Genomic DNA, 12,568 nt, shown 5'->3' with positions numbered 1-12,568 from the left:
CAAATGTATGTAAATTATTTCAATAATTTTATTCTATGGAATAGGATCCAGAAAATATAGCAGGAAAAATGCTATTGGGTTAAAAGTATATATACAGACACAATATTCCTCAAGAGCATAGGAATAATGGACCACAGCAAACCAAACCAAATAGGTGACCACATATACACCCAGCTACTCACTGGTAAATATCCAGAAGGATCAGAGTCTTTTTAAATCCTTACAGGAGGATCCGATAACTGACAATCTGTCTCCCTCGGCATCCAGAGATATTCCAGTGGAGCGGGTAGGTATAGTGCGACAATAACGGTCCGTGGTAGAATAATAAAGGACTTACCCTCGTCAGGGATGTAGTCTGAGTCCTTTCAAGAGTTGAGCTGGGTTGTGTCAAGTGTGGTAAACCAATGCTGTATGTCAGTTATCTGATCCTCCTGTAAGGATTTACAAAGACTCTGATCCTTCTGGATATTTATCAGCCACAGGGGACTCATTATTCTTTATTTAGACACAGACACACAGACTAGGGTCAATTTGTTAGCAGCCAATTAACCTACCAGTATGTTTTTGGAGTGTGGGAGGAAACCGGAGCACCCGGAGGAAACCCACGCAAACACGGGGAGAACATGCAAACTCCACACAGATAAAGCCATGGTCAGTAAATGAACTCATGACCCCAGTGCTGTGAGGCAGAAGTGCTAACCACTTAGCCACCGTGCTGACCCCAGGGAGGCCACTATAGCCGGTACTTGTCCTTTACTGTGGATAGGACACCGTTTGCTCGGACTTGGCTCATACAGCCCAAAACACCAATATAATATTTTATTTCAATCACTGACAAATATCAGACAAATGTAACATCTGGTCAAATGGATCATGAAAATGCTAAATTTTGCTGTGTACCTATTATTGTGCCATGAATTAAATTGGACCAACTGCACTTGGAGAAATGCTTACGGTTTGTAAATGAACCCAATATTCGTAATCTTTTTTTGCTACCCATTTATGACGATTGACACTGGTACAATCACATTTTTTGGAAAAGGAACCTGCAGTTAGTTAGAAAACCTTTCAAGAGAAGAAGTATGAAAGTAATGTTGAGTCTGAAGGAGATCCCGGGTCCTGTAATGTGAAATAAATCATATTATTAGAAGAGAAAAGAAAGAGACATTGGATGAAACAAATATCAGATTATTCACTCTTCTCGCACAGGTAGGCCTGTATTAGGAATGAGCACACTAAGAAACAAGCAGAACCCTTTGCGTTTGAAGGAGGGAGGTTCTATTGGAATGCAGTTGTTAGTAAAATTAGCTCAAGCCTTATTGGTCGTACCGATCTGACATAGGTCCCCTCCGTAGCTGGGAAGGCATAAGCATTTGAATGAGTCGATGCCATCAACGCAGGTAGCTCCATTCACACAAGGGCTTGGGAGGCAATCATCAATGTCTGTAAAAAATCAAGGTTCTGCCATTAGGACTCCTAGGACTGCTGCCTTGACCAAAAAAGGAGAGCTTATCTGGTTGCTTATGCTGTGCTGTTCAGATGCTGCTTCTAGTGCACATATGCATATACCTACTTCAGTGGATGCATGTGAAAACACTGAAGACCTCATTTATGAAGTGCACTGGATGCGCACCGCAAAACGCCTAGAGGAGCCTTCAAGAAGCGCGCTTACTATCTGTTCTAGGAAAATGCCTCTACAACCCAGATACGTGCCTCAGTGTGCAGAGTGGTAAACAATCTGAAGAGATGCATGGTTCAAATGTGTAAACATCATATCAAAGTCCAATGTCCTACTATATCAGATCCACTGCTTTCCTTCCATTAAACTTTTCTATTTTCTCCTAAAATACTGCCTGGTTTAGCCAAATTTCTGTCTTAAATGAATCAAGAGTGAGAAGACACCAGGACTGTCTATTTTACATGTGGCACTCTTGGTTGTTTGAAGGCAAACTCAGAGGTGAACTTCTCCAAGGTGTAGCTGGAAGGTGCAATTTGCATCCAATTTAAAGCATAGGACAAAACCTGATCTCCACTAGCTCGCTCCGAGCTGGTACAAAATTCTGTTGGCATAAAAATGGCTCCCACAAAGCAGGGACTAGCCCTAAATCTGTGCATCTCCAGCCGTTTATCTAATTATAATACTCTCACTCTGCAAAATAAAATCTAATTTTTGCACTGCTCCACACAACTGGGAACACTGGTCTGCTAAAACTGTCCTTTTCGAGAGACATTCTCGCTCCACCTATTGGCCGCTGTAATGTTCCGCTCTTCTGCCTGCCTCTTGTTCCACAAACCCATCAAGGTGCAGGTGTGCGAATCGAGCCGCACCGCGCCACAAAGAAAGATTATACTCAACATTTCAGGCGTTTTGCATGTCATAAATGAGGCTGTGTCTACACAGTATAAGACTAGCAGTGCACATCCAATGTTACTAATATACACTTGTGACCTAAATGTTATGTGTTCCAACCACTTATCCCAACTACAATGGCCATAATGTAACCTATAATAACCATAAGTAATTGTCACTGTTACAGGCACTTTTATACGCTGAACCTTTAGTATGCAATACTACAAATAATTGTACATTCCGTAACGCCATTTCTGGCAATTATAAAACTAGCTGGAAGTTTATAGTTTGGCCAGGGTATCTCATACAACGTAAAGTGTATTTATGTATTAAAAAAATACTGTACATTTGATTATAAATGCTTATACAAAATGGAATTGAAGTTTAATGAACGCTACATTTGTGGATTTCACTGGTCTCTAAAAAAGGGTGTTACATTCAACATAGAATAATAGCTATGAAAAATGTATAGCCTGGCCTTCTATAGTTTTATATAAATGGCCATTTGAAAGCTTATATATGTTTTATATGCAACTATAACAATAAGTAGTATGCATGAAACCTATGATCGTTTTTTAATGTGCCTCGTGTTTTCTGGTGACTGAACAGTTTAATGTATGGTATCAATGTCATTAACAATAATAACAATAGTAATGTTATTTAATAAGACTGTGCTTGTTAAAAGTCAAACATGTAAGTTGAAAAGACATCAATCACTTAAAAAAATCTGATGAAGTTAATGTGACTATGCCATCATCTACTTATAGAATTTATACTGTTGTAATTGGAAAAATGTCCCATCAAGCTAATGATTTACTGATTGTACTGTTTGATTTTTTTTTTTATTTTTTTTTAAAAAACGGGGTCTAGGGTCATTTATCATTAACCAGAGTGCAATGCAGACTGCACAAACACAATCTGAGATGGTTTCAAATTGTGTTGGTTTAAGCATATAGTGTAAGTGATGATGGACATACTTCCCTGACATTGGATATGTATGTCTTTCAGAACAAAATGTATCATGGGAGTGTAAGTAGCATTCTTTTCAACAATACTGAATGGTTATTGATAAATGGACCCATTTACCATTTGTTTACTAAGTGAAAATACCCATATTAAGAAAGGGATGCCTTTCGTGTAGGTGACAAGTCTACCCTGCATTTGAAACAAGTAAAATGTATGTAACCTTTGACTCGGTGTGAATGAACTGTAGACTTTCTGTGGCTCCATGGCAAAGGGTTAATGTCTTAGAGCCCAGCATGCTGGATGTCAGCAAGCAGCAGCAATGTGAACCAGTTCTGAATGCACACCAGCTGACCAAGCAACTTGTTCTCCTTTTTTATTTTTTAATTAGCAACAATTAAGTTTTAAGTATTAGGCATTTAGCTAAAGCAAGGCGGGCAGCAGTGGGCGGTGGCAGTTTAATAGGCAGGAGATTAGGACTTTTTAAGCTTCCTCTTTTGCACATAGCAGGCCAGTTGCGATCTCTCTCACATAATTCCTGGAGAAAAACAAAATGAGGAGAACAACACATCACAGTGTCAATAAACACCCCAAATGTTAGCTCAATCCCTTAGGTTCAATGGATGTTAATGCTGGGCACTGTACACATTTCTTCATTACAGCACAGTTGCCATGGAAATGCAACTAAATTCTAATTTGTTGCAAGTTAACATGACATGGCTGGAATAAGAGCTATTGTGCCCATATTACACTGATTATGATAAATGACCCATTACTTCATACAGTTGTGTATACTTTACTTAACAAATAACAACAACACTATTACACAACTAAATAATATGTTGAAAAAATTAAAGCAGAACTACCATCAACATACATTTTTAAGTGTAAAATTACATTTAATTGAATATTGTAATATATTTAATTAGTAAAAATATAGTTTTCTTATATTAACTGGTTCATTCTGACTCTTCTTTAATATGTGGCTATCACTGGAGAGCTCCTGGCCACAGGCATGGACTGTAAGGACAAGATGCTAAAGGCAAATAATACCATCTGTCCCAGTCTGTCCATCGCACTTATTAATGATGTAGGCCACACCCACATGGAAATGTTCTTCCTGCAGTTTGGAGCTGTCTTGAGTGATGCCAACCTGCAGTGCTTAGGACACGTCATTCTAACGTTACCCCTGGACTGTCTACCAGGTGTTTGTTCCACGTCTGTGTTAGAGATACACACAACAGTCACTTTTGGTGAGAGAGTTCCGATTTGCAGACCCAGGAAGGGGTGTCGCATCAAAACAATGTGGGTGTGATTTAGGTGGAACTGGACATGGCTTGGCAGATATAGATGTGTTTTGAGCGCAGGGTTTGTGTGTCCCAGTTTTGCTTTGTGAAAACTTGAGAGGTATGGATACACAAAACAAGCATCATAAATAGACCCTATAATGTGATAGGGTCATCACTATGGACCCTATCAGATTATACTGACAGCTGTTTAGATGCAGGTTTGTAGGGCGGTGTATCTCCTTGTGTTTCAGTGAATACAATCTGCAACATTTTCATCTTACAGAGCATCACAAAAAGAAAAGTGTAACGCATGTATAAATGCATATCTGTATCCTGTTCCAAAATACTAAAGAGGGGGCGTTTTTTCCTCAAAATAATATAATGCAAATTTATTACCGCTATAATAGCTTAATAGTAACTTTACGTATTTGCTTTTATAGGGGTCAATGTCTCAATCCTAAAAACACATTGCGTCCATTATATATACATAGGCAACAATTAGTAAATGTGTTTTTCCATTTTATATTTGTTCTACTTTCTCAATGGAATTTTAATGGGATGAAAGTCTTTAAATTTATTTTATTTGATTTATTATTATACCTGTCACTCCCTAAAAAATATACAACCTAAACCCAGGGCTTTTTTTTGTCATAGAACGCTCAGAACGGCGTTCCGGCACCTTTTTTCCATGGGTTTTCAAAGTTTAATTAACTTTTTAACATTTTATTTGATTTTTTTCTCTGCGGTGCTGCTACAGTGCAGCACCACATCTTAGCGTGTGTCCTGCTTCCGGCTCCAGCAGCAAAGCTGCCAGTGAGAGGAGCCGCGATCAAGCAGAGAAAGGAGAGAAGAAGCATAGAAGGTAAGTACAGACTACAGAAAGCGGGGGAGGGGGGCGCAGAAAGAGAGGGCTACAGAAAAATGAGGGGGCAGAAAGAGAGGGCTACAGAACAACGAGGGGGCAGAAAGAGAGGGCTACAGAAAAATGAGGGGGCAGAAAGAGAGGGCTACAGAAAAATGAGGGGGCAGAAAGAGAGGGCTACAGAAAAATGAGAGGGCTACAAAAAATGAGAGGGCAGAAAGAGAGGGCTACAGAAAAATGAGGGGGCAGAAAGAGAGGGCTACAAAAAAGGAGGGCGCGAAAGAGAGGACTACAGAAAAACAGGGGGGGGCAGAAAGGGTCCTACAGAAAAACAAGGGGTGCAGAAAGAGGGGGCTACACAAAAATGAGGGGGCAGAAAGAGGTGAGTTACAAAAAAAGCACTGCCTAAACCAATCCACCTTCCCAACTGTTTCCAAACAGCTAATACTTACCCATTTTATCTAAAGTGGTTAAAATGGAACTAACCCTACAAAGTTTACATATAATGCAGAATGACATTTCCCTTGTTGCATTCCTTTGCTTGTCAAAACAGCCATCCCATGCTACTGATCACTTATTTGAACTGAGAAAATAATTTACCCTTGTAAAAGATACTACAATCAGAGCTTTGTATTTCCATTATTGTTGGACTGTTTTGCTTTTACCGTATATAGTACGATACCTTTGGAGTGTCACGATTTTGGCAGAAAAGTCCCAATTTGCAAATTTGCAGATCTCAAAAGGGGCAATGATTGCATGAAAATGGGCAGAGTTTCACCCAAAAGTGGGCGTTTCTGGGCAGATCGGGTGGTGGTTTGGGTGGATCAGTGTCAGGGTTTATTTTGATTGTATGCTCCAATGGGACAGGAACTAATGTGATAATAATAATAATAATAATAATAATAATATTAATAATGGAAGAGACAGTTTTCTTAGCACTTTGCTTCACATCTCTGGCTAATGAACTGTGTCGTGCAAATGTCTATGATGAGATTGTGGGATCAGAGAGACTGAGTCATGCCAGTAAAAACTGTGACTGTAACTCTACCAAGCTCTCCCCCTGTAGATGATCTTATTTTTGTGAGTGGAACTTTTATATTAATACCCTGTATTATCTTGTACAAGAAATACTGCACTGTAATCTTTGTTTTATTTATGTATATTTGCCTTTGACTTCAGCTGTATCCACACACTGGCATTATATATAAAGGGATTTTTTTTTCCCATTTAGTTTTAATTGCACTGGTGACTTGTTCTATTTTTTTTCATTACTACTTATATATTTATACACCTTTCAAATAATATGTATTTTAGGGTGCCCATTTTGATCTATGTGCCAATTGTATTTTATTGATAACCCTCTGACCATAGCAATAATGTTACTTCTTATTGTCCTTAATATAACTCGCAGTATTAAAAGGAAAGAAATGATTGGAGTATTCGACAAAGTGAAGGGCTTTGGCTAAAATTGGGATGATCTAAATGCCTCTAAGAGGGGCTAGTGCTTGGCTAGGTCTTGCAAAATTATTATGGGCCTAATTTGATCGTTGGCCTGTTTTAATAACTAGTGGTACTCTCTCTTAATGCTTCAATTCTATTACAAATAGATGTCTTTCCTTTGGAATGTATTATATAGATCCTCATCAACAAATAATTCCCCTAGCTAGTTGAAATTGCTAGGGACATATTTGGAATTTACGGTTCAGATCAGAAAACAATGGAGCCCCGGACAAGCTATGGAGTATGACCTATCTTGGTGATCCTTAGACTCGGGCTGGTGAAAAATATCACACCCAAACTATATATATTCACTGGATCTAGCATTACATGTGTCCATAAAATAATAAAATGATATAATTTACCTAATTCACAGTGGTCTCCTCCATATCCTGGTGGGCACAAACAGTGAACTCTCCCTTCTTTTTCTAAACATGTTCCAGACCCACATTGGATATCAGCACATGAGCCAAAAATTCCTGCAGTCATCAAAAAAAAACCTGTCAGTTTATCACCCAACTTTTATAGATAAAATGACATGTAAAATCAGTAGGAAATTGCATACTGTTGACCAAGCAATGTTGACGAAAATTGAAACAGTATTCTACAGTATACAGTAGAGGTACAGTCAGAGGTGGAACAAGCGAACTGTGGGCCCCGATGCAGGGGGTGGAGAGGAGGGAACTGGGGCCCACAGCTCACTAGTATCCCAAGTAGCGGGCACCCATTATCTCCATGGGCCCCGGTGACCCCCACCAATGGTAGTTCCGCCACTGTTAGTGATATCATCTTGGGTTCAGTAATAGGAATACTGCTGGGGTACGTGTATACACAGGTGTTACAATTGTACACATCTTAGTGGATCTGGATAACATTGCATTTTATGTATGGTTATTAAAATGCACTAGTAAAATGCATAAAAATAGGCAAGCTTTTCACAACCCACAGTAAAGCAGCGTAAACTGAATGCAATGTGTGACACCTGTTCTATTTTTCCTACATGTCATAAGTGTTCCAAACACATGATGAATGCATGAAATTGATTATATTATCATTAATATTATTATCCTTTATTTATAAAATGCTGCTATATTACGCACTAGCATTCTACCCCATATATTGAGGGGATCATTATCATAATAACAATAACATATTCAATACTGTATATCATGTTTCGGAGTCAGCACCAAAACGAAACAATTATGGGCATCATAGCCATACCTTCCAACTGTCCCAATGTCCAAAAAGGGTGTGACCTATGGGAATGGTGGGGCTTGTCTGGTTGAATTGGGAGTGCGGTTTGCACAGATCGGTGGCTGGTCATATTTTATCTCAATTTTGCCTGGATATAATTTTGGGAGTTTTGCACACAACCAAAAATTAAAAGGACCAGACAATTTCTCATCTTCCCAGACTTACTGAAGCTTCCTCTACTGACCAATCTGTGGCTGCTGTTATAATAACTAATAGGAAACAGCCTACACAGGCTTTCATTTAGTTACTACGAAAGCAGCCATGAGCTGAGCAGGAGCTTCCGTAAGGAGCTCCAGTAAGCCAGCCAAGGTGAGAAATTGAATGCAGCCTCACTGCTGCTGCATGAGAGGGGAGACAAGACCTGTAGCACCTGCACTCCCTGCAACCACGTTAGATTCATCTCTGATAGAGTCACACTAGACCTGCAGCCTTTTTGTTTTAAATGGTTACAAAACGCATCATTTACCACTACAGAATCAGATAAAAAGGACAAAAATAATGATTAACATCACTACCAGACATTAGTATATGCATAAACTTACAATCACATTTTGAGTAAATGATATTATGCAAATTTTGTAAGTCAGTCCTGTAATATGAGCAGTTATAACAAAAACCAACTAGTATGTCATTTAAGGCCAAGGTTGCAAACCACTCCTTTAGATGGAATCACATTTGGTGATAACTGTAAAGAATGTTTGATGGCATTGCAATAGTGTGATGAATTTTTACTTCCATGACTATAACACCATGAGTATAATAACATTTAAAAAAAATAACAGTATACGTATAATAGAGGAAGAGCGTGCAATAATACCTTCAATATCCGTTACATCAGGAAGAACTTGAGGTGTAACTTCTACTAATGGTGGTGATGTTGGGATGGCATCATCTGTAATGTCTCCTGATGCAGAAGTAGATAGCTCTGTATCTTGTTTTGCCTCCTCAGGTTCCTTTGAGACAAGTGTTAATTCAGAGTCTGGTTTTGATGTGCTAATAATGATGTCAGGTACAGATGTTTCACCTGAAAAATCTTGGGTAGAAACAGTTTGATGCCCAGATATGTCAACACTAGATTCTGTACTTCCATCAACAGATCTGTCAGGATCACCACTAGTTAACGGTACTCCTGATGGATCTCCACTTATTTCCGGAACAGTGAGAGGTGCCTCGCCACTAATATCCCCAGATGCAGAGGTTTCAATAATATATGGATAGGTTACACCACCTAACTCTTGTGAAACTGTTGGTTTGGTCACAGCTTCAATTAAATCATCAGTAATAAGTTTAATGTCAGGGATCCCTGAAGTAAAGATGCCTGAAATATCTCCACTTTCTTCTGTGGCAGATGGCACACCACTTAAGTCAATAATTCCAGATGATTCTGCAGAAGCTTCACCTGAAGGAATTCCACTAATCTCAAATATGCCTGATGGCCCCTGACCTGCCTCTTCTGTAACAGGTCCTGTTGTTGGGACCTCTATTAGAGGGATATCTAAATGAGATATTGTAGGGATGCCAGAGGTGAGTCCACTTATATCATCAATGCCAGAAGGCAAACCACTCACAAATTCAATTGCAGATGTTTCTCCACTTAGGTCAATAACACCACTTGACAGTCCACTGATGTCTACTTCTCCACTAGAAATGTCTCCAGAGACAAAGCCACTGATATCTATAAAACCTGAAGGTTCACCACTAACACCGGAAATACCAGATACTTCACCAGAGAAATCTCCTGAAAAAATACCGCTTGTTTCTACAGACCCTTTTCCTTCCTCTTCCTTTTCAGAAGGTCTGATAAGTTCTTTTGAGCTGTCATATATGAGAGTAACACCAGATGCTTCACCACTTTCATCAAAAATACCAGAACTCACACCACTGATATCAATTGTTCCAGATGGTTGTCCACTTATATCAAAAACTCCAGAAGGTTCTCCACTTAGGTCTATTATACCAGATGACTCTCCACTAATGTCAATTGTTCCAGAATATGCACCACTTATATCCACTACACCTGAAGATTCACCACTTATGCCAGACAAATCACCACTAATGTCTAATAATCCAGATATTTCACCACTAAATTCCCTTACTCCAGAAAAATCTCCACTGACATCAGTTACTCCAGATTCTTCACCACTAATATCAATTATTCCAGATTGTTCTCCACTAATACCAGAAATATCCCCACTTAGATCTGGAAACCCTGACAGTTCTCCACTATGCTCCAGAATTCCAGATGGAAAGCCACTAACATCAACACCTGAGATATCTCCACTTACATCAAAAAATCCAGAGGGTTGGCCACTAATATCTAATCCACTTTGTTCTAGTTCTAAAGTTATGCCACTGAAATCACTGGATGATAAACCAGATAGATCCCCTGATGCACTAAACTCAGTTAATCCTTTCCCTTCAGCTTCAGTTTCCGGAGTTTTTGTTACACTTTCAATCCAAGTTGTTTCCACATGTATGATTGTTGGAAAACCAGAAGGCAGTCCACTGACATCTCCACTACCAGAAGGCAGTCCACTGACATCTCCACTACCAAAAGGCAGACCACTGACATCTCCACTACCAGAAGGCAGTCCACTGACATCTCCACTACCTGAAGGAAGTCCACTGACATATTCAATACCGGATGGCAGTTCAATGACATCTCCACTGCCAGAAACTAGTTCACTGAAATCTTCAATACCAGAGGGCAGACCACTTACAAACTCAACTCCAGATGTCTCCCCACTAAAGTATGTTACAGATGACAATCCACTAAAATCCTGGACTCCAGAAGCTGATCCAGATATAATTTCATCTCCAGAAGGTAACCCAGAAGGCAAACCACTAATTTCAACTTCACCTGATGGTAATTCTGCTGAACCCTCTCCAGATGGAAGTCCACTCACACTTGTTTCTCCAGATATATCTAAACCAGATGGCAATCCACTTCCTGATGGTTCTCCACTAATTTCAACTCCTGATGGCAACCCACTTGTTTCTGCACCAGATGGTTCGCCGCTTGTTTCACAAATTCCAGAGATATCTCCACTGAGTTCTCCAGATACTTCTCCAGATGGAATGCCACTAGCGCTGCTGACTCCTACAGATACATCTCCACTTATGTCTTCTGGAAGTGAACTCAAAGGAGGAATCGCTGAAGGCCTCACTTTAGATAAAGAAAAAATAAATATTATTAAAGATATACGGAATATATATTTGAAATTGTGATGTGTAATTAAAACTTAACACAGCTGAGCAATAATGAAAAAGTACAAGTACATTGAGATTTGCAATACAATGCAATATTTATGTCATTGATTTCTGATTTACCAGCATTCCATTTCACTATTATTTAAATCAGTAAATCTTGACAAGTGTGTTAGGACACATCTAACAATTTATTCATTCATTTAGACATGTGAACTATATATTGATTGATGCTGGAGCTCAATAATGTGACCGGTTTATAATAAGTGCAGTCAAATTATCAGTGGGAGTCTTCAGGTCTCTGTATAGAGTTATTTCCCACATGGAACTTCAGCTGTGTGAGAAGAAAAGCAGAGTCCTTCTTGTGGTGGTTGACGAGGGAGTGTTGGGGAGAATGATGGGAGAATGGTGGGGAAACATACTTGACAAAGACAGATACTGGAAATCATAGGTCCCATAAATGCTAACGCTTACCCCATTGTTACATAAATCTGGGATGGACAGCTAGGGGTCATATGTGACAATGGGAAGAAGGGAGGTGGGCATGTGTGACAATAGGAAGGAGAGGGAGGGTAGGGGGGCATAATGTGTAGCAAGATGAAGAAGGGGTGCATAAAGTGACTCAAGACAGGGGCAAACGCAGGATTCAAGGAGGGGGGTTTCCACGCCACGATGCAAGTGGGCGTGTCCAGTATGTGTAGGGGCGTGGCTACAAACACACAGATACGTAAACTGTCCCATACACAGACAAGCACAGACACACACAATCAAACATGTAAGCTGTCACATACACACACATACATAAACACACACATACATAAACACACAGGATCAAACACACAGATATGTAAGCTGTCACATACACACATAAACACACTGGATCTAACACACAGACATGTACATATACACACACACACACACACCCCTACACCCCTTCTGCTGCCTCCTGCATAACACCCATGCTGGCTGTGTGGGAGGAAGGGGCGGGGTCAATCTGCCGGCAGAGAGCTGTGCTCACACTGCAGGGGACTGACTGGGAGAGGATTACAAGCAGTAGTGGCTGGTCCCAGGAGATGGGCCAGCCACTATAAGCATACGGCACCCCAGGTAGGACAGGGGTTTCTGGGGACTAGGAAACCCCCCCTG

The 12,568-nt window shown here is 39.9% G+C and overlaps 1 protein-coding gene across 1 annotated transcript in view; it reads right to left on the bottom strand.

Moving 5' to 3' along the window:
- ACAN (aggrecan) overlaps positions 1-12,568 on the bottom strand; it is an 84,421-nt gene that overhangs the window by 20,174 nt on the left and 51,679 nt on the right. The window contains exons 12-14 of the mRNA XM_075207762.1: positions 9,033-11,381; positions 7,327-7,440; positions 1,330-1,443 (exon numbers count right to left, since the gene is read on the bottom strand). Coding sequence (XP_075063863.1) covers positions 1,330-1,443; positions 7,327-7,440; positions 9,033-11,381 — 2,577 coding nt within the window. The remainder of the gene's footprint in view (positions 1-1,329; positions 1,444-7,326; positions 7,441-9,032; positions 11,382-12,568) is intronic.

The sequence above is a fragment of the Mixophyes fleayi genome, chromosome 4, assembly GCF_038048845.1.
Source record: "Mixophyes fleayi isolate aMixFle1 chromosome 4, aMixFle1.hap1, whole genome shotgun sequence".
NCBI classification, from domain to species: Eukaryota; Metazoa; Chordata; class Amphibia; order Anura; family Limnodynastidae; genus Mixophyes; species Mixophyes fleayi.
This window is presented reverse-complemented; position numbering and strand designations above follow the sequence as displayed.